The sequence below is a fragment of the Urocampus carinirostris genome, chromosome 2, assembly GCF_059441175.1.
Source record: "Urocampus carinirostris isolate Australia breed hairy pipefish chromosome 2, RoL_Ucar_1.0, whole genome shotgun sequence".
In the NCBI taxonomy this organism is placed as follows: Eukaryota; Metazoa; Chordata; class Actinopteri; order Syngnathiformes; family Syngnathidae; genus Urocampus; species Urocampus carinirostris.
The window spans coordinates 51,855,791-51,878,839 of NC_142350.1; the positions used below are offsets into that span (position 1 = coordinate 51,855,791).

General features: G+C 40.4%; 3 protein-coding genes across 3 annotated transcripts in view; 2 read left to right on the top strand and 1 right to left on the bottom strand.

Annotated features, from left to right (window-relative positions):
• LOC148372350 (serine/arginine-rich splicing factor 10-like) lies at positions 1 to 15,144 on the top strand. Its single transcript, XM_088327040.1, has 6 exons — positions 1 to 219; positions 8,898 to 9,002; positions 9,715 to 9,818; positions 11,664 to 11,826; positions 12,835 to 12,885; positions 13,013 to 15,144. The coding sequence occupies exons 1-6, from the start codon at positions 155 to 157 to the stop codon at positions 13,224 to 13,226; spliced, it is 702 nt and encodes a 233-aa protein (XP_088183166.1). The 5' UTR covers positions 1 to 154; the 3' UTR covers positions 13,227 to 15,144.
• Positions 14,315 to 18,953, bottom strand: pnrc2 (proline-rich nuclear receptor coactivator 2). The gene is made up of 3 exons (XM_088327041.1): positions 18,752 to 18,953; positions 18,221 to 18,442; positions 14,315 to 16,637 (listed from the first exon to the last, which is right to left on the bottom strand). The coding sequence occupies exon 3, from the start codon at positions 16,613 to 16,615 to the stop codon at positions 16,148 to 16,150; it is 468 nt and encodes a 155-aa protein (XP_088183167.1). The 5' UTR covers positions 16,616 to 16,637; positions 18,221 to 18,442; positions 18,752 to 18,953; the 3' UTR covers positions 14,315 to 16,147.
• Positions 18,796 to 23,049, top strand: part of cnr2 (cannabinoid receptor 2) — a 21,560-nt gene continuing 17,306 nt past the window's right edge. The window contains exon 1 of the mRNA XM_088327039.1: positions 18,796 to 18,965. The gene's annotated coding sequence lies outside the window, so the exon portion shown is untranslated. The remainder of the gene's footprint in view (positions 18,966 to 23,049) is intronic.

A 23,049-nucleotide genomic window follows, 5' to 3' on the forward strand; every position in this document is an offset into this window, starting at 1 on the left:
AGCATGCGCAATCTGCGCATGCGTATCGCCTCCATTACGTCTTCAGGTACATTTTGAGGGTCGGGGTTGCCGTACCGCGACAGAAACAATTCACTAAATTAGTGGATAATTCCCCCCAAAAAAAACCTCGTGGGGCACTCAATTGTCGTGATAAATGGCGAGGTACTTGCGACCCCCAAACTCCTCTCTTTTTGTCCGCAATATCTCCGACGAAGCGAGGTAAGTCCTAATGACCACTGTTTGCTAATTTAGCTACAGCTACCTGGCCTCTTTAGTTCGACAGTCTCGCAATTCTCTCCCCTTAAAGGTTCATAGTATTGTCCGAAAGAATTTCAGACTACTAAACGATTTATGTCAACAGTTAGCCCGACACGTGTAACGCAACACTCAAATACTATTACGTTATTAACTAGTATTCGAAAGAGCTGTGAACATCCGGGTATTTGAAGCACAACCCACCGCTGTTTAGATTATACGGTATTATTTTTCAAAGTATTGGATTTAATCAAGCAAAATAATGTTTATAAATGTAGCTTCATCTTTTAGAATGTAGGGGGGCTACTTTAAACAAGAGCAAAGTGTGTTAATATGTATCAAAGTCGTCATTGTTGAGGTATATTAGTTTAATTCATTCATCATCATCTGCACTGCTTATCCTTAGTAGGGTCGCGGGGAGGGCTGGAGCCATCCCAGCCACCTTCGGGTTTTGGGCAAGGAACACCCTGAACTGGTAGCCAACCAGTCGCAGGGCACACATGGAGACCGACAACTCACTCACTCATTCACAACTAGGGACAATTTGTACCGGCCAATTAACCTGACATGCATGTTTTTGGAATGTGGGAGTGCCCCGAGGAAACCCACACAAGCATGGGGAGAACATGCAAAGTCCACACAGGAAGGTTGAAATGAAATGAAAATGAAATGATCTGCATTTATATAGCGCTTTTCAAGTCAAGACTTCCCAAAGCGCTTTACAGCGTGCTTCACATTTCCCAATAGCGGCCGTGCAGCCATGTAAGGCGCTAACCTGCTTATTGGGGGTATTAGGGGTTCAGTGTCTTACCCAAGGACACTTCAACATGTAACCCGAGGAGCTGGGATTCGAACTGCGATCTCTTGATCCCAAGACGAGCGCTCTACCTCCTGAGCTCTCATGACCTCACAACTGTGTGCAGAGGTGCTAACCACTCATCTGCCGTGCTGCATACTAGTTTAATATTTAACATAAATATTTTTGAAAACATAGTACCAGGTAGCCCCTAATTAGCCTACAGACTGGTTCTGAAAATAGCTCACCAGTGATGGGTCATTGTTATTTTCTATAAAATATGATTTCGAATTGGCATGATATTTTACTGGTCAAATGAGCTCATTTTAACCCTCTTAATTACAACCTGGCAATAACATAACAATGGAGAACGAACCTGATGAGCTGTAATTTTATAAATGCATATCTAACTGGTAACACATCGTGCTAATCAGCACAAAAAAATGGTTCTCAGCTTTTAAAGAAAAATAGTTGGTGATTCCTGATTAAAAACATGGGCAATGACAAAATAATAGTTACATGCATCTGAAATTACTTCACCTAAATAGTTAAATCTGAAATAAACAATTATTACTACAGTCTGAGGTTCACAAGATGAATATAATGTGCACATTTAAGTATCACATTTAAGTAGTTATTATAACAGGCTTCCCGCTGATCCTTAACGTCTTCGTTCTAAAAACAATGCCTTAATTGGCATTAAAATGCCTTAAATCAAATTTTCGATAGTCTTAAGTGTGAAAACATTAATGGGAATTTTATTTGTTGGAACTAAAAAGATTTAGTAAAAACATTTATCATGCATCATGATGAAAATCCTTCATGAATGTAGCAGAATAGTTCTTTGGAATTATTATTTATCTGCCAGTTTTGACTGATGATCCATAATGTACTCTAAACATCCTTTTTATCAATTTATCTGTTTTTCAAATGGAAAAAATGCAATTTAAAATTTTAATTAAAAACCTTTGTTTATAATGCCCTGTAATTTAGCTGGGGGGTTTTCGTCTTGTTTTAATTGCGTTTTTTGTGGACTTTTTCTTAAATTGGATGACAAAAGGAATTTTAAAAAGTCTTGAATTTAACTTAAGCTTTTGGAACTTTGTATAATATCACTGGTTTAAAATCATGAAAAAAAATCTAATAAAACGTGTCGACTCTTGTAATAGTTATTCTGTAATTTTATAAAGTAAATTATCAAAATATATGATCCAGGACAAGCGGCACTCAACTGAGTGATTAGCGTGTCCGCGGCACAGTTCTGAGGTCATGAGTTCAAATCCAGGTACCAGCCTTCCTGTGCGGCATTTGCATGTTCTCCCCATGCTTGCGTGGGTTTCCTCCGGGCTCTCCTGTTTCCTGCCACATCCTAAAAAACATGCATGTCAGGTTAATTGGTTGCTAATTGTCCCTAGGTGTGAATGAGCAAGTTAGTTGTATGTTTCTGTGTGCCCTGCGACTGTCTGGCAACTAGTTCAGGACGTCCCACTGCCCGAAAATAGCTTGGAGGGGCTCCAGCACCCCTGCGACCCTACTGAGGGGAAGCGGTGCAGATAATGGATGGATGGGTGATTTAGGACCGGGGTTTGGTGACCCTCGTCTCAGGATCTGCCTGCGGCTCTTTAGCCCTGGTGCTTTTCCAAAAATGTTAACAAATAGAAAGAGATTTTAGGTTTTAATAATAATATAATATTAAGATGAACATGACTCAAGGATTTTTAATATTTTCCCGTGCTGTAAAAACGGCGTAGAATAAATATTACATTTTCAACTACTTCAGCAGATATTCCCTTCGCTCCTTTTTCCTCTTCCCTGTGTCACTCGCGTTCAAGGTTCCAACTTTTTATTTTGCGGCTCCACGCAAAAAAAATAGATTTTTTTCTGGTATGCTTCTTTTAACATGTTGGGTTGCTGACCCCTGGTCTAGGACAAAACTTGATTCCAAACTCCTATTTCATATATTTTTTGTAATATAGAATGTACATTTGATACTCTATTCAAAGGATCACACCACGAATATAATGGGCTTATTTAAGCAGTTAATATGATATCACTAGTTTTTAAAACTTGTAAAAGAATATGTGGTACCTCCATATACCACAAAATTCGGACTATAAGCTGCGACTTTTCCCCCAAGCTTTCAACCCTGCGGCTGTTGCAACTATGTGGCCAAATAATGCATTTTTTTCTAACGGCTGCCAGAGGCGCCCTAGCAGTATTGGTAAGCGTGAGACGGGTGGAATATTTGGAATATTTTTGTCGAGGAAGACGCAAGTTTAATGTACCGGTACCTTGTATTTCTGAAATAAGCATATACAAAGCTTCATCGTGGAAAATCCAAGACAGAATTCTAATGAGGCAGCTTTCAAGTTAAAAGCAATCGAGCTGGCTGATAACAAAGGAAACAGCTGCTGTGCGTAGACTTGGGCCCAATCCCATTTCTCTCACTCGGCCCTGAGGACCCTCCAGTGAGGTCCCTCGAAGAGGAGTGCCCTCCGCGAGTGAAGTGCAAAGCGGAGATGGCTTGGACAAGACTTGCAAGGTTCCACCCCTGTCCAGGAGATGGCGGTAATATTAATTGGCTGTAGACCTCAGTGACGTATTGGTCTACGTCACATGTAAACAACTCGAGTCTCAACTTGTAGTGTGTCAGTTGGAGAGTTCGTGCAATGTTAAAAATGCCCGCTACTGCTGTGTTATTACCGATTGCCTGAAAGCTCATCATCTTTTCCGTGTCTCCAATAAACGGAGGAGAAATGTGCTATACTGAAGACAGCTTCGGCGCTATGTAGTGCTGATTCATCTTTACAAGGTACGTACACTCATTAAAAAAATGACCCGTTCGGTCAAATACAGTAAAAGTTAACATACAATGCACGTTCACATAATACCTTATGTTTGTGTAGACATAAATGGCAATCTACTTATTAGTATCTTAATGCCATTTTATGACATATAGTAGGGGTCTTTAGTGTGTGACATGATGAAAAGTAAACAAACACAAGAACAGTCCACCTGACCCTTAAGCTGACATAATATCGTCACCAAACTTCCCTGTACGACCCAAAAACCTTGGTTCATAAGGAATTTAATTCAAAAGAGTTGTCATTGGATATAAAAAAGCTCATTTCAACATGTTTTCATGATGCTTACATCATCTATGCCCACATTTATGTCTAAATTGTCTGTTATCTATTGTGTTCCAGAGTGGCTGTCCCATAAGCGTGGACAGGTTGGACAGGAATGTTCCCATCCTGTGCTTATGGTTCGATGTGAAGTCAAAACTCATTCAGGACTTAAGGTTGAGCAAGAAGGTCATGTGGGCCCTGCAGGAGCTGCTAAAGAGGGAACAGGGCCATGGCTGGAGGGCCTATACTGGCTGGCCCACGGTCTGTCCTACCGTGTGGTGTCACGGGTCTTCAGGGTTCCCAGGTCCACGATACACAGAATTGTCCACAGTTAATATGGAATAAATTGCCCAAAAGCCATGTTTTAGGCTTTGGAAGTCAGACCCACATTTGCATTCCGTGCTTTTCTGCATTACTATTCAATAAACATCTTTATTTTGAGTAACACCTTGGTGGTTTATTTCATAATGATGTGAGATACTGTGTGTGAACTATGTGACTGTTGGACAGAAAACAACTACAAATCACTCCAGTTTAAATAATAGTTTACTTTCAGAAAAACAAAATCACATTGGGCCGAAATACATAATAGTAAATAAATAATATGTCACAAATTGTAACAAAAATATACCAATACTTCCATAAAGCTGGAAAACACAAACTGGAACTTCATCGAGTTCTTAATAAAATAAAATATTTTCCTTTTATAAAACAAAGGGAAACATTGCAGGGATGTCACTGTTCTGGAAATTTGTCCACGAGCTTCCCAAACAGGACGGGAACCGCTCAGTTTTGGCCACAGTTTCCTCGAGCCTTTTCCTCACTCCGGCAGACTCCGCTTTCAAAAAGTCAAGGAGTGTATCGTGCTTCCTTTTTTTTCTGGGTGATTTGGGGTTTGGCGCCGGATTAGAAGATGCCAACGACGTGCCCGTCGGTGTGGATGGCGTGGTAGCTGTGATGGTGGCCAGCTCTTCCACGGGACGTTCCACATTGGCCTTTAGGTTGGGTGGAAAAAACAAGAATTACTTAATGCTTGTGTATTGCACAAAAACAACTGTGTATAGGATGCTCAACAAGTTGATGTGAGAAATTATAGGATGTGTTCTGGATAATTATTTGATAGTGAATAGATACACAAAATTGACATGTTATTCTTATGGCTGTAAGAGCCTTCTATTGGCCAGCATCACATATGCTTTAGAATTGTCTCCACATTTGGACAACATTTTGAAAAGGTAATTAGTTTACTTAATATGTGTTTACAGAGAAGGCAGTGGACTGTGTGATAGTAATTTGTTTCAACTGTATTTCCACGTGAAATTCGGAGACATTACTCATAATGCATGATGAAAACTAATGCATTCTGATCTCACATGAAATAATCATATTGTAAATAAAACACGACACCCGAAATTGTGTGCAGTAAACAAGCGCGTATGTCCAGAACGTTATTCTGACTATGCTCCTTTAGCGACTGGCCATGTACATGTAAAAGCACGACTCGTTTAAGATACAAACAGGGATGGGCTGAACCGTGATTTTATGCAGTTATCCTACTTTAGAGTTTGTAGCGTGAAGATTATTTTTTGGCAGCTCCCTTGGTAGATTTGTGCACTTCGTAAAGTAGCGATTTTGCAATGTTCATGTTTTAACGCGAAAATACGATTTTCTATTGCATTTACGTCCAACTAAGATATCTCAATACATTTTGTTGCAAATACATGCGTGGTTGTGGAAAACTACTTACATTTGTGCGGTTCCTTTCCGGGCATGTTTGTTGATATTGAGAATTCGCAAAGCCTTCTGGGTAGTCACTTCGCCGCCAAGTGAGGTAGGGAGCCCCCTCGGTCTTGAAGTGGTTACGACATGGTTTGAGGTCACTTCTGCCTCGGACTTGAGAGTATCGGGACACACTCAATTTTCACGTGAACGCGCAAACCGAGTGACTAGGGCACATAGCGAGTGAAAGTGCGAAGAATGGGACTCGGCCTTGGTGTAGAGGTAAGATCGGGCCAAAAAAAAGCACCCGAGCCCGACGCAGGCCCGAGGGGTATTAAACCCGACCCGGACCGAGCCCGACTAATTAACTGGATTTGCTGGCCCGGCCCGAGGGGGCCCGAAATTACATATTTTATTTATAAGGAGGGGTGATTTATGATAACAAATTAAACTCTGCCTTTTGTTACAACATCTAGGCCTAAGTTAAATAAAACTGTATAAACATTTACATCTTTTATATTTCTGTGTCTGCACTGCAGATGTTACATTAAGCGACAATCTGTCATTGACGGTTTTTTTTTTTGAGGTAGCGAAAACATTTAAGGGCGTCCGTCATTTTGACGACTTGATCATTGGGCCATAATCCACAGCAGCAGTAGTAGTACGTCCTTAAGATTTTAGCGCAGCACTTTCATTGAGCGGGTGTTGACGTGTTGTGCCCTTTTCCGACTCCTATGCAAATTCCCCCCCCTCCCTGATCGTATTCTATATAAAACGCTTATTAAAACAATAAAGCGAGCTAATTATAATAATTGGGAGATCCTAGTCTATATAACGCGTTTATTTAAACAATAAAGCGTGATTTTATTCTGCAAATTGCGTTTTTAACGCGGATGAAAATGTCACCAACGTCAATGTACGCTTCCGACAAAAGCGATTGTATTCTATATAAAACGCTTATTAAAACAATAAAGCGATCTAATTATAACAATTGGGAGATCCTAGTCTATATAACGCGTTTATTTAAACAATAAAGCGCGATCGTATTCTACAAATTGCGTTTTTTAACGCGGATGAAAATGTCACCAACGTCAATGTACGCTTCCGACAAAAGCGATCGTATTCTATATAATACGCTTTAAAACAAAATAAAGCGAGCTAATTATAATAATTGGGAGATTCTAGTCTATATAACGCGTTTATTTAAACAATAAAGCGCGATCGTATTTTACAAAATGCGTTTGTTAATGCGGATGGAAAAGTCACCAACGTCACTGTACGCTATGATTTCCGCAATCACAACTAATTGTACACAAATAATATTTATTTGATTTACTATATTCCTTGGTCTAGTATCCATACATAGTTTAAGTATATATTTTTAATGAACATATATTTATAATTAATAATTAATTTAAAAAAAAAAAAAAAAAAAAAAAAAAAGCAGGACCGGACCCGACCCGACCGTATGACTGACATTTCAGGCCCGACCCGGCCCGAAATTGCCTCGGGTTCGGGCTCGGGCCATAAATCTTAGGTCTAACTTGGTGTGAACAAATTGATGTTGAGAGGCTGGAAACGGTAGCAGGAAGAAATGGAGCATTGTAAAATGAAAAAAAGCTTTTAAAGGTGATAAAAGCAGGTGGTTTGAACTGGAAAATATCCTTGAAGACTAGGCTAGCACACAAAGAGCAGATGACCAAAGTTGTTTCCACTGTGTAGATAAGACTGAAAGCATAAGCACTGGCTATCAAAAAGAAAATTTGGGATTTCAAAGGAGGACCGTCATGGTGTCTGATATATGTGAAACCAAATGGTCTGTCCTTTAGGACACGGACAACTTTGTGTCAGCAACTCCCCCCTAAGACAAGGAAAAAGTCGTACGTTTTCACAGATTGATTCGAACAAAGATAGTTTGATCGGACCAGACAACATCATAAATGTGGATGAGGTACAGCTGACGTTTGACCTGCCACACTGTCATCAGGGAAGGTGAAGCATCTGTTACACAGAAAACAATCGGCCAGTAGAGGATGCACTTCACCTGTGTTTTGGGCTGCATTGGACTGAAGCTTCCACCAATGGGCCAAAGACAATGACTTCAGTCTTGTCTGAGTTTAGTTGGAGAGAGTTGTTTTGCATCCACTCAGTGATCTGTTGGAGGCAGTGACAGAGTGAGTTCACTGGCCCATGTTCACCTGCTGTCAGCGAGATGTAAATCTGAGTGTCATCTGCATAGTTATGGTAGGACACGTTATTACTGCGTATTAACTGGCCCAGGGGCAGCATGTAAAGATTGAACAAGAGTGGTCCCAGGAGGAACCCCTGGGGGACCCCACAGGTCACTGCCAAGTGGTCTGACATAGCATAATATAAAGTGAAATGTTAACAGGTTGGAATGTTATAAAATATCTATACTTTTTACATGTTATTTTACACTTGGAATAAATTGAAAATATGTTGTTTGATTTTGTATTTACTAAGATGTGTTCAATTATAATTATTTTTGTGCTTATAAACCAGATTATTATTGTCTTACTGCTCAATGAAACTTATTTCTTTTGGACATTCAGTGGTTTATTTAATAAAATGTCAAATTCAACTTTTATTACCCTCCACTTGTGTTTAATTGCTGATAGGCCAATAGGTTGATGCCGCAAAGTTCACTTTTTGTTCTTTGCTGAACGATAAACATTTCATCATCAATGCACGCAATATTTTTGGGTGCCAGTCTTTTGCTAATCCATGAACTATTACATAACATAACGGTAAATAAAAAATACATTTTAGTAAGTGGTTGCTTTTGAAAAGACTCTTATTAGCCATCTTTGTGGATGATTTTTCTTGATATATTTTTTTCTCAATTTTCCCTCTTCTCTTTAGCGAGAACGACTTCTACTTAGCAAAGTTGAACTTGTTGTGTTTGTTCACACTCGACGTGGATGCAATAAGAATTTAAAAAAGAAATGTGTTCATTTCATTATTTCACAACACTCTAGGCCAGAAGATTTGCGGCGCGAGTTTGGTCGTTACGGGCCTATTGTAGACGTCTACATTCCCCTTGACTTCTATACGCGACGGCCAAGAGGATTTGCTTACATTCAATATCCTTTCTTGTGTGCTATTTCAATGTCCCAATTGTAACTGATATCTCTTCTGTTGTTGCCTCAGAATAATAAAGATACAGTTCTGGAGAACCCGCCCTCACCCTCCCACTACACACAGAAAAGTTACCAGGTAGAGTAGACAAAGACAAAGAACAAGTGATAGGCACTAATCAAACACAGCAAAAGCGTCAAGATGCAAAGAGGGGCTCAAGCGAGCAGCCATTTTTTTTCTCCTGAGGGGAGCGTCTCCATTTTATGGGCCATGGTGAGGAAAAGCAGGCGAAAACTGTATAACGGGCAAAGACAAAGTGCTACGTTCCTCTGCCAAGGCAATAAAGAGCAAGCTCAAGTTCAAAGATCAAGCATTTTAAAAGGGAAACAAGACAAGATTTTTTTTATTGTATCCTCCGCAAATCTGGTCAATATTTATTGATCTGTCTTGTCCACGCAAAATTCAAACCTCAACTTTTCGGTTCTATGTATTTGTGTCCATGCAAGAACATGAGCCATTTTGCTGTGTATGTCTGATGACTTCGTGATTGTAGACTAGACTGCTTGTCAATTTGTTGACGGCATGATTTCACAATGACCTCAATGTGTCGCTAATCATCAAAAACTGGCCTCTTTCTAATGGGCATCTTCAGTTATTTATGAGTATAAAGGAAAATATAATAAGTGGATCCTGAAAAAACCTTAACCACATCAGCACATTCGAAGATGTCCGAGATGCTGGAGACGCCCTCCACAACCTGGATCACAAGTGGGTATCTGGGAGCCAGATCGAGATCCAGTTTGCCCAGGGGGATCGCAAGAGTAAGATTTCGATTCTTACTATTATCCTAGTTTCTGGTTTATGAACTGTTAAGGAGTTTAGGCTGCCGTTTCACTGCATAAGTTTAAACCATTTCTAAACATTTTGCCTTTTCATTTGGTTAATTAATAGTTATACCGAAGTTATCAATGCTCATACTTTAAAAAAAAATACCAAAAAGAAACCCTTGACATAGTTTGCCAACCCGTTTTTGTGCAACTTCCCCTGTGGCATCAGAGCTAGGTATGGATATATTTTGTTAGATAACAAAAAAACGAATACTTTATATTTACCAAATTTTTTGGACTATAAGGCACACTTAAAAACCCCAAATTGGCTAGAAATGTAAAAGAACGTCTTATAATTCGATGGTTCTTATATATTGCATAATACAGTATAGTACAGCATTTGAGAAATAATTACTGTACTTTCACGACCATAGGGAGCACAGTGCTAAAAGGAGCAGTATCCATAGCTGTTACTCTATTTAATACATATTTAAAAATACAACGGAAGTAAAACTGAGCTTCGTAATGGTAAAGTATTGACTATGGAGTAAAACACACGGATAAACCAATTTTTTTTAAAAGAGCTGATGCAAAACTTTTTTTTTTATTTACAGGTAATCCATACCAAACAAAACCATCGAAATCCCTGTCCATTGTCCCCAGAACCGCTTTGCTGAATCTCCATTTAAAGTGTTCACTTACTTCACTTTCAGCATCACTTTATGGGTCGTGTAGTTCTTAGGAAATGATGCAGGCTTTTGCGAACAACAGTCACAGTATGTTAAGACAATTTTTAGCAAACCCGCTCTCCAGACAAAATCTTAGTTTTATATGCATTTTATTTAACTGTGACGATTTATTTAACAAAAATTCTAAAATAAGAATAATCCTATAGCCTGTGTCGCAGATCAACAAATATACCGCTTTAAACTTGTCCTCCTTCCGCTATACTTAAGATCGTTGAGGCTCATTCTCACCTTCCTTTTCTTTCTTAAATAACAATTTCAAAACAAGGTGCAAGCAGAGTTATTCAGTATAATGTCACAAAACAAAATACTGCAAATGACAATACTGGCGTATTCACCTTCGTTGCAGACTGTGCTGAGAAGTGCACTGCGTGCACAGCTCCGACCACCCCTACGGTTCACCCAATCAGATTGCTTTGTGTGCTTGGCTGGCGTTTCTGTCTGTTAGCAGTTTTTAGCACTCAAATCGAGTCCGAGTTCATCAGACTTGAAATGCTATAGATGAGGTTTGCATGAGTTTAATTATACTTGTAGTGTTTGTGTCCCGCTCGAAAGGCGAACATACTTGTAGTCATGAAAAGAGCCAAATATGGCTCGCATAGGTTCATGCAGAATAAAACACACCAGGCAAATCAGTGTTACTAGGACCATGAGTAAAAATGGTGTTATAATGATATAAGCTCTAATGTATTTTTGTATGTCTGGTAATTGTACCAGCGGCTTTACCGAAGTGACCCCAGTTAGATTCCTGTTGCAAACCAAGCTTTGTTATTTTAATCGGTGACACATGCTATTGTTTTCCGTAAGTGTATAAAGAGCCAAACCATGTACACAGTAGCTTATGCTGTAGTCTTGTTTTCATGTGCCTTATAGTCCCGTGTGCCTTATGAATGAAAAATTGGTGACAATAGACAGTTGGGGGGGGGGGGTGTGCGCCTTATACCGCTGATAATGCAGTATATATATATTTATATTCATCTCTAAATTGTTCCAGACATTGCAGGACCAGACAACATGAAAAAAGTGTTGACAGTCCGGAAAATAATTTGTTGTCAAATCTGACCACCTGTTTTCCGGCTGTGTCTCTTCAAAGCTCCTAACCAGATGAAATCCAAAGAGCGTCATTCCCCTCGCAGTTTCTCGCGCTACGATGACGACGATCGCCATCGCCGGTCGCGTAGTCGAAGCTACGATCGCCGGCGCTCACGCAGCCCCTCATACGACCGACGGGCCAGAAGGTCCGACAGCCCCAGGGAGTATGTACCTGCTTTTGTAGTTTTACTTTTACAGTGGTACTTCTGCATGCGACTGCAATTCGTTCCAGGATCGAGCCCTTAGCTCGAACTGCTCGTGTAACTAGCGAATTTTTTCTATTTGAAATAATTTAAACCGAATTGACCTGTCCCTGACCATCTAAAATCTTCAGTGAAACAGGGATTGCTATAAAACACACTCTAATTACTAATAACACATTCAAGTAGTAATTAAACATGAAACATACAGTAATATGGAAGAGATGTTAACAAATTAAATGTGAGTTTAGTATGAGCACTAACCAGGAAGTTGCACCACAGGAAGGTTTACATATAGTATGCAAGAAGAGGCTGAGGTTGGGGGGCCAATTGCTAGGAAGTGTGACTTTGATCGCATACTTGTCAATTTATAAGTCTTCCCCCAATTTATGTTTTTTCATCATATTATGTTGTGTACGCCGTTAACTTCTATACGGAAAACTTTTTTTAAAAAGGACTGATCAGTACTTGCCAATTTCAGCTCTATTTCGGATCCTCTCTGTCACCGTTAGCAGAAACCATCGTCATAGATTGATAATTTTGTCGCAATATTGTACATATTATTGCTTGCTCTGTTTGTAAGGTTTATTTTCGCTTAATAAGGATTTACAATCTTTAATAATGGGAGCAATTGGTGGAGGTTGACAGGTATGAGATAGACTTTTGATCATACCACTTTTTCTCCTGTAGTATTTTTGCATGCGCAAACTGGTTGGTTCACCAGGTTGAACCTGGTGTTACGCTGTCACCTGTGGTGATTGGTTTCGAGCGATCTATAATGTTAGTTTCTGGGGCTACATGTATACTGGATTATCCTTGACAAGCGGGGTATATTATTTATTGTTTTAAACCTCGCATACCAAAATTATTGTGTTTAGAGGTGCTGGAATAAACTGGTAGTACTGTATGTCCACATTTCTCTAGCGTTGGTTTCAGTAGACCTTGATACTGCTTTCTCATTTTGTGTTCCAGCTCACGCTCTTATGGCAGATACAGACGTAGCAGAAGCCGTGAAGATGTCAGGTAACCAATTTTTTAGAATAAAGATGGGAGTGATGACATCACAAATCCTCCCAGAAGCCTTTACAGTTATTATGTATGCGAATTCCGACGGATCTTTTATTTAAGGTTTACAATTTTTGGTGATCAGGCACAGGGGTGGTCACAGGCACCACAGGAACCGCACAGCATCTCGCTCACCTGTGAGGTCCAGACCCAAAGACCAGAGGAGTCGATCCAGGTCACACAGCCCTGGCGCCCGGCAAGAGAACTTCCACACGGACCCCAGCTCGTTTGATCGCTCCCCGTCGCGTTCTCGCTCGCGATCCCATTCCTGGTCAGAGGATAAGTTCGGAGGCCGCTGAACTTCAATCAAGTTTTAACAGTTGCTCACTTTAAGAACTGGGTCTTCTTTTTTGTCGTCAGTTCGTGAGGTGTTTGCTTTTCCATGTAAATCAGGGGGCTCTAACTCATGTCCTCTAGGATGATAGTTTGAGGCCCCCATCTTTTTATGAAAGTTGAAGGGATATTGTGTATTGTTTTCCCACTAGATGTTGCTGTATTCTGTCGTACCACTGAAAACAAGTGCTAAAAGTACAACGGAAGAACGCAAAATACGGAGATTTGAAGTGACGCACCTTTTAACTTTTGAAGAGGAATAAGCGAAAAGAAAAAAGTGTGACTAATAATCATGTAAAAGGAGAAATAAAAGAGTAATGCATTTATTTTTTTTCAATTTTCACTCTATTTTCCTATACTCTATATACAGCAACATTTAGTGGACGTATATATATATATAAGTCCCCATAAGAACAGCTGAATGTTTTCATCGGCTCCGTTTTTGTGTAAATCCTAGCTTCATAGCTTTAACTCAGTTGAGTTTGAAACCCCGATGTAGACAATTACAGTTTGAGCCTTACAACAGCTATCTGGTGTTTTTCGTATTGGAGGATGTTAGCCATGATTAAGGGTCGCAAAAGTCAACATGGTTCATTGAGTATCATGCTGTACTGTACGTACCTTTGTGTAAACGCGTGGTCCTCACAGATATATCCATGTTCTCCCCTTGGAATTATTTTTAGACATTTCACGTCATTGTCATCCGAGGCATCTAACTATGGAACCTAATTTGGAATGCAGTCTCAATATTTGGGACATGTAAAATCAAACTTGAAAAGACGGTCACTAAAAAATCGAACATTAAAAATGATTTCAATCGGGTTCATTGAAATCTGTAATTCAACTAACTTCATTTGATAAATTATTAATCCACTAATTTTGAACTGTACATTTAGATGGGTGCAGCACCAGTTTATCAATCACAGCTACGCCCTCACGCGGAAGGACCTGTGAGTACTTTTCATGACAGGAATGGTAGGATTTCTTCGAAGGAATTCAATTGAAAGGTTGCATTCCCCTTCCTTCCAAAACTTTGACAGAAAAACACAACCACTTGTGGGGGGAGGGGATGGGATTTTATTTTTTTAGACAAAATTTACTTCCAAATTAACATTTCTTGTTCATATTTTGTAAACTAATTCTAGCCGAATTGTAATGGGGCATTTTCTTGCAAAAACAAAAAATGTGAGATCATTTTTGGGGAACAAATTGTAGTCCAATTCTTAACATGGTTCAATTTAGAACGGAGAGACTGCAATGCATGATTTAGCTGGACTACATAAAAAAAAAAAACTAAAGAACATCCATCAATAAGGTTGGTGTGGGGGGAATTAGCTGGCGGAAGAACAGCTGGAAAGTGGGGGGACTAAACCATTTTCGGGCAAAAATACAAAGTAGTCAAAATTATTACTGGGGGAAGCTGGGGTCCTATAAACATAACTCACAGTAACAAATAGTCCAGATAAACAGTGCATATGCAATCTCTCCGCAGTACAATTAATACATTTTTCATTTACACTGCATCGTACAAAACTCATAAAAAATATGTGCAAGATTTCCAGAATGACTTCAGTGCAGTGCTGACTTATTCCTCGGTTCTTTTTTCGTTTTCTTAACAAAAATATTCTTCAGCATCTCCGAACACGAGACGGCGAGCGTCCCATACATTCAGTGTTATCATTAGTACTAAAAATACCTTTATCTGCAAGCCTCCGTTGCAGTCGGAGCCTGCAAATGTACAATATGCTACAAGAACTTTATACATGCCATCGCTATTCTTAGTATTTACATGGCTCTTGAAAAACACGATCAACGAATGAGGTCTTGTCGTCTTTAGTCTGGCTATGAAGCAGATTTAAATCTGCACAGGGAATAAAAAGAAAAGCTCACATGAGGAAAATAAGATAGTCGATCACGCGCCTGATACAACGAGGTGGCAACCTGTAACAACACAATCGCAGCTAGTGCAGCGCCAAAAATGGGCTCAAAAGTCATGATTGAACGCATAGCAATGCGGTGAAATGGGGGCGCCGGCTCAAATTTTCAACCGACCGATGCCGCAGACAGGACCGACCGAGTCGCTCCTCTTCCGCGAGTCGAAACGGCACAAGCGGGTGAGAAAAGATGAGATGGCGTCGTGTGAACATTTGGGGAAGGGAGATTAACAGCTTTGGTTAACGCACGGCACCACCAAAGCGCAACACTTGGACACACTACAAACACAAGGCGCATCATTTGTCCGCATGTCCGCCTTCCGAGCGGGACACGAACCGGAGCACATGCCCCTCCCATCGTTTTTTTTAAACACGCGCCGGTGGGCGACGCCCCCATCAAAATGCTCCCTCCAAAAAGGAGAACAATAATGAGAGGGACGGCGGAAAAATGGCGCCTTTGAGAGGCAGTGTGAGGCCATGGTGCGACTCACCTCCTGTAGTGCATGTGCGCACAGCGCATTAAAAAAGTTACAGGAGTCGAGCGCTTTAAGGCCCTTGTGTCAGGATTTGGACTTTTCCGAAAACGCCATTAAAAAGAATGTACATGTGATTTCCCTGCAGAATGGCGGTTGGGCGTCTTTCAAAAAAAGCCCAAGCGGCTCCCGTTCTGAAATGTGCCACAGAAAAAAATTGAGATCGGACGGCATGTTGTTCCATCCACAGAGAGTAAAAAAATAAAAATGACCGTCGACGTCCACAAAAGCAGACAGTGATAATTTAACACGTGGAAAAGTAAGTGCACCCAATCTGCTTTGATAGCCAAAATAAAAACATAAACCGACGAAAAAAGGGGTAATAACCCTACGCTTTGTTGTTACCAGCGAAAGGAAGAAGACTTTAATATCTTATTTTAGAAAAGCTCATTAAAAAGTGTAATGCAGCTATTTTCCCTATCAGGCCTGCACCTTCAGGAGGCTTTTTAGCTGGAAGGTCATCATCTCCCTGCTCTCACCGGCCCCAATGGGAAAGGACACCCAGTGGCTAGGGGGTTTGGGCAAAACGCTGGGCGAGGGTGGCTCGCTGAATTTGGGCCCGGCATAGCTGGGGCTGCCGCGGGCGTTTAGCAGCGAGTTAAGGTGGCAAAATGCACCCTCCCAGTCCTGCTGGTAAGCGGCGGCCAGGCGGGCGATGGAAACGGCCGCCTCTGCTTGCCGCGCTTCCGGCGAGCAGTGATATGTCGCATTTTTGTCGTTTCCGGCGCTGCGACGATGGTAGAGGATTCCGTTGTTGGGCGTTGTTTGGTTGCCCTTTTGGTCGCGGCTCCTCTGCTTGCTTCTGCCCAATTGCTGGTTTTTCTTTTTAGGGCGTTCATGGTGGGGCCCAGGAATGTTGCTGCACCGCTCTCCGCCTCCACCTCCCATGATGTTTCACTTTGACTGTCACCTAAAAACACAGGCAAGTGCATTTAATGGACTGCATTGATTAGTCAAAGTTGCAGCAGAAAACAAAACAAAAAAACAAAGCCAAACATGCCTTAAAACTTGAGGGGGTTTTCTATCTTAATATAATCTCAGATTTTCTAGAGCCTAAAGCATAGTCCATAGTCTGAAGATATGTATATTGTGCTTCGACCCAAGACATGCTTCTGACCTGAAAGACCAGACTGAAACCACATCGCCGCTTTGATAGTTCCGTTATTCCGCCACAAAAGTAGATCAGTTAATTATTTAAAAAGACGATTGATAAATGTTACCATACCCTTGTCGTTCAAACAAATATAAATCTTATCAATGTGTTCACTTATTTAATACATTTTAGTACCAATTACAGCCTTTTAGGAGTAATGAGTTCAATGCAGAACCCTCGCAAGGCTCCGATTCAGACTTAGAAAAATGCAAATCTTCGGCAGCAGCACATATGCCAACTCATCAGTGCTCGTTTTTGCACACTGTTCGATAGCTGTCGAATAGGGGGATTAAAGCAAGGCGGACACAGTAACCATGTATTTATACAGTAACCGTTTTACCTTTGGGAAACAGTCTTCAGGTGCCCTCTGTGGTCAAAATTTTAGTGGTGAAACCAGATGTCAATATTATTTTTTATTAAATAGTTTAAATTATAATGTACTTATTTATTGCAACTCTAGCACTCAATGTAGTTATAATTCAATGCACCTTATAACTCAATGATGTGACATAACACCAGAAAAATACTATTTTGGGATGCACCTTATTACCATGTACACCCGAATGGGGGAAAAATACGGCTGTGTGTTAAAACTCGTTGACCAATATAAAGAGTACAAGTTGTGCAAGAGACCAAGTAAAGCTAGTCATCAACAAGACATTTGTGTTGCTGAACAGAAAATGTCTGAAAAAATGATCTTGTTCTGGTCCTCGGTTTAATATTGTCATGGACCACCCCTCAGAACATGTTTTTAGAGTTCATGTCAACGGGGATGGCATTAGCTCAGGAGGCAGAGCGCTCCTCTTGGGATCAAGAGGTCGCAGGTTCAGGTCCCGACTTCTCCGTGTTATATCTCGAAGTGTCCTTGGGCATGACATTGAATCCCTAATGCTCCTGATAGCAGGGAGATGCCAAGCTGATGCTGCTATCGGTTAGTTAGTTTGTAAAAGGGAAAATGTGTGAAGCACATTGAAAAGCGCGTTGAGATGTCTTCATTGTCTTGAAAAGCGCTACATAAATGCAGACCTTTTACATTTAATAAATCTGTACTAACTTGAAAAGTATGTAAGTTTTATAAGAATATTTGTATAGATTCAATTAACAAAGCGAGGCGCGAGAATTCTTGGTATTTGGTGTTCCTATTTTTTTTTAAGTCAAGATGAACAAAATTAGATGGATCTGTGTTTTACTGCGTATAACAATCTAAAAGAAAATTAAATGGTTATGATCGATCCCGGAGTTAAATCGCAGATCGTTGCCTACGTGCGCAGGACTAGAGCGACCAGCCCACAGCCACCCTTCCCCCATCACACCCCAGACGAAAACAAGCTCCTCGTTACCTTTTAATCTCGATTTGATCCAGGAAGAGATCCCTCTTCGTCGTCCTTTTCTTTTCGCCTTCAAACAGTCTCCTCCGTCTCCGAGAAGCGTCGAGCGCTCTTTGTCCCGTCGAGTGCGGCGGGCTTGCGGTTGTCCAGTGCCGATGGGCGTCGCTTGGTCGCCGAGCCGAGCTGAACATGAATTCACCCCGGCGCGCACGATTCAACACGAAGCCGCGGGACCTGAAATGAATAAAAAAAGAATCATAAAGAGAGTGAATAAAAAACACCAAGCGCTACGAAGACACAAACAATGAAATATTCTAGGACACGCACTTCCGGTTGTAATCCAATTTTGTTAATTAAAACCCCAAATGTTACATTTCCCTTTATTTTTTTAAGTCATTACACGGTAATAAATTGACTTAGGCGATGAGGTCGTTTGATTTTTCGTCACGGTAGATCCGCAGAAGAACTTTAGCGCAAAACAATAACAAAGAAGCTGCGTCTCAGTAATGGCGACCAAGCAGAGCGACAAAAACAACCTCTCACCGACTTCTCCAGGCTCGATGTTTGAAGCCTGTCGTACGGGTTATAGTTGTTCAAGCCAAACAGATATCCCTCGATAATATTTCCCACAAATTCGGCTGGTGGTCACCCTCGTCTATGGGGGAAAACAGATCTCGGAAAGGCAATCGCCTCCTCTCGCCTTCGCCTCCCTTTTCCGACTGCGTCTGAATAGCGACAAAATGTCGTCCTCATCTCGGTATGTAACCACTGGTTTAGTGAATTCGACCAATCACGTCGCGGTCTTGTAGGGGAATATCCAATCAGTGGCGAGAAGGTGGGCCCCTTCGTTCTTGTTGCCAGACGAATGACGTCAGTGGCCGACATGGCTCCTTTGTGTTATTCGATTTCCTCACTGAGAAGCGAGAATTCACGGAAAAATACACGACATGTCGAATGTTTTCAAAAGTTTGCTTTCAGATTTTGTTTGTGTGGTGAAGTTAAACAATTTTATTACACAAGCTAAGCACTACAGAGGTCAATGAAAAGATCCGGGATTAATCATTATGTAATGTAGCGCATATGCCAGAATTAGTCACATTCGGTTTAAAAAATGCACGGGGCATCTAAATATAGTTTTATTTAATCATTTCTCCAAATTACTGAACTTTGTATTGAAACAGTTGCAACAGGCTGAGCTTAAAGCATTTCACCATCCCCCACCATAACAGTTTTTTGTTTGTCAAGTCGCCCCTGCACTGCATTCAGATCATTGTAGAAGTAACTTTAGACCCTTTTTTTACCTGACATTGAAGGAAAAACGATCCAATTATGGCACTGTCTACTTAAAACAATGGACTAACATAAGGAGTTATGTCATCCAACTGTACTCTTTAGATTCTGGCTTATTCTTTGCAGATTTTCTTTCTAAACACCATAGGCCTACAACCCAACCCACACTGTACAACGGGGTTACTAAGAAAACGTATTTAACATTCGATATTAATGACCATAATTTCAATCTTAGAATCTTGAATATATTTTAAAATTACTTTTTTACCAAGTAGGCAATGGTTGTTTGTATTTGTGCATTATTTATTGCATGTTTGCACTCGGGGTGAAAGGAAGCAATTTCATCTGTGCAGTAGGTTGTGCATATTTGGCAATGTTAATCACAATGTCACGCGCACTAAATTTTGTTATGTACATTTCATGCTTATAATATTTTATCTGGATCAACATGTACGTATCTCATACGCTACTTTTTTTGTCCGTATTGATGGAAAAATGACCAAAAACCGACGCTCTCCTATTTACGAGCATTTGACGGTAGAAACCATTATTTTTTTCGGGGTGTCAAAAAATATCCGGCCGCTACCGTAAGTTAGATTTTGTATTGTGTGCACCTTTTTCCGAGTACAGAACATGACTGTAGTGCTTCTTTCCGCCGCTCTCGGCGTGTGGTGGCTCTTGGAGAGGTCACCCAGCATCCACCCCGAAGAAAAAATCCGGCTTCTACTTCTTAGTTCGTGTGTAAACATACTACGTGTACTGTATCTCTAGCGTGCTAAGAACTTTACGTTTTTATTTTCTAATATCTCATGCATCCATTCAATATGGTTGGTCTAAAGCAGGGGTGTCAAACTCAATTATACAGAGGGCCAGAACTCAAACCACAGCTTTGGTCGCAGGCCGAACAGGCTAAATATTTATTGAATACACTTGCCTTTCTTTAAAAAAATGAATAAATAAATATGAATTAAAACAGTCAGGAATATTATTCCAGAATAAACAAATTTAAACATTAAATGAATTAAAAATCGTTGCGCTCCATAAAAATATCTCCTGTCAAAACTATCAAAATAAAAATATGAAAAAACGGAAAAAAGAAATAAAACTTTTTTCAGCTTACTCTGAAGTTTTTTCTTGCAGTGCCGTTTTACATTAAATTCCTTAATTACGGCCACAAAATCTCCACAAATAAGACACACGGGTTTACCGGCAATGTCAGTTAACCTAATTTTCTCGGCCATTGTGGTTTTTAGTATCCGAGTATAATTTGAAAGTTATCAGGGTTTCATAGACCCAGGCCATTATAGTAGATGTATATAAAAGGATTTGACGGGCCGGATATAATTGTACGCCGGGCCGGATGTGGCCCGCGGGCCGTGAGTTTGACACATGTGGTCTAAAGTATAATGAAGAGGTTTCTTTTGAAATGATTCTTTTTGGTTCCCTGCAAAAGGCTGGACAAAAAGAAAAAAACCTTTAAATCTCTTTTACTTATAATTTTCATTGTGCCATGTAGCACTTGTTTTTGCTTGCACTATACAGTACGTACAGTGAAATGGAGCGATCAAATAGTACACACCGTCCCTTTAAATAATCGAGTCAAGCTAACCTTCTTTGTTTTGGAACTTTGAAGGAAGTCATAGAACCCGGAAAAACCCACTCATGTGAGGGTACAACATCTGTTTCTCAGTTTCCATGTGCAAACCGCACGGAGGTGTAAACATAGAACAGGAAGTTAAACCTTTTTGCACTCCCGCCGTGTTACTCCCAATCGCAGAAACAACTTCCAAACAACATTCATATAGAACTCCGGGTTACGCCGTCTGTTTATTATTTTGTACCATTCCATTCATCACGTTCAAAACGACCTTGACCGTGTTTGCTCTCGGAGCTCTGTGGAAAACAAGCAGATGTCTCCCTCCTCCATGCAGGCCCTTTAAAAAGTTGCGCAACAACAAAGCCAGCACACTGCGAAGCTAGAGGCGGAGTCTGAAAATCACGAGTCCCAAAACTATGTAGGGAAAGTAGGTCAGCCCCAAGGCCTCCTACAGGTCACGTAGACCCCGGAGAAGGCCACGCCACCTTATTTGTTGACAATCGCAAACAAACACACTCGTGCGTGTCATAAGATTCTAAAATCAAAACTCGAGGAGATCAATTTAACTATTTTGAAAGTACTTTCAGATAAAAAAAAAAAACTAGCGATACATAAACCCTGGAGAGAAATGGGCGCCACCAGGCTTTAGTTGCCCAAGACACACCGCGGGAAATGGTGCCCTTGTTATCATAGTGGTTGAGGATCCAACCAACCAACCAAGATAAACTGGAATATTCTGTATCTTTCTTGGAAAGACCAGGTTTTGATCGCCGTCTTCGTTGCTCCTGAGTGTTATTGCATTTCTTTCAAGACACTATGATTAATTAGGTCAGTCTCCAAGCACTATATTGAAAATATACAGTATTTACCTATTTATCCTGACAATCTTATCTTTTTTTCCGCTTTTAAGTCGTGATTACATGTCTACCCGTGTGTGCCATGTCTAATCTCATTGCATACAATGTTTCACAAAGTCAATTTCAATGACCATAAAGACAATTCAATTCAATATTTGTCACCAAATAGGAACAAAATAGGAGAAAAATAAGTTCACTATCTCGATTTTGTCCTGGTCATAAAACCATCAACAACAACACTACAACAACAGAATAGTAACAAAAACATTGAAAATGCTTTATTAAAAACAAATTCTCACTTCATGGCAGAAAATGTAGCTCATTTTCAGTGTATGTTTCATTTTTTAAGATACCTTATTTTTAAATGGAAAAACATTTGTCATTTTTAAGGAAAGTAAAAAAAAACTGACAATAAGCAAAATAATCTTCCATCAGCTGGATAAGATCATGGTTCACGGCTCCCTTAACCAGTAAGGCTGTAAGAGCACCGCTTCCTGTGGTGTGCCTTTGGCACATACAGCCTGGCTGGGCCAACCCTCTCCAGGCTGGTTTTCTGGGTGGGGGTTTGCCCCCCACACATTAAACTACTAGTTTTCATAGTTACCGGTAGCAGGACAAGCTTCCTGATACAGCACCTTCATCATCTGGTCACTGTTGTTTTTCAGTTTAAAGTGTCATTCAATTTTTCAGAGATGACGATGGACGAGCTGGGACGGGCGACGACATGTAACAAAAATTGTAGTAGATACTAAATCTCTGGGGGAATACTTTTAAGTATCAAACATAAGATACGAATGGCATTACGTTTTTTAATTATTTTGAATTAAATTGTCATTGATATTAACAGTGTGAAACATTGTATGCAACACGAACAAACATGGCACTCCAGGGTAAACATATTATAAAGACTTTAAAGAGAGAAATAGGATTGAAGACTTCCAGGTGAGAAGGGTTTTATATCAATTCCAACACACCCATATTGTTGATGCCTCTGCAACGGTATCGCAAACTGGCAATGTCCTACAGACTAGGCAGGGAGTATCCAATGATTTTCTGGGCAGTGTTCATTACCCTATTCAAAAAAAAAAAATCTAAGT

Excerpts from the sequence above, each read along its gene's own strand:
- pnrc2 (XM_088327041.1), bottom strand. The coding sequence starts at position 16,615 with ATGGGAGGTGGAGGCGGAGAGCGGTGCAGCAACATTCCTGGGCCCCAC.
- LOC148372350 (XM_088327040.1), top strand. The coding sequence starts at position 155 with ATGGCGAGGTACTTGCGACCCCCAAACTCCTCTCTTTTTGTCCGCAAT. Across the intron at positions 9,003-9,714 it reads AGAGGATTTGCTTACATTCA|ATTCGAAGATGTCCGAGATG; the intron begins ATATCCTTTCTT and ends CCACATCAGCAC. Across the intron at positions 9,819-11,663 it reads TGCCCAGGGGGATCGCAAGA|CTCCTAACCAGATGAAATCC; the intron begins GTAAGATTTCGA and ends GTCTCTTCAAAG.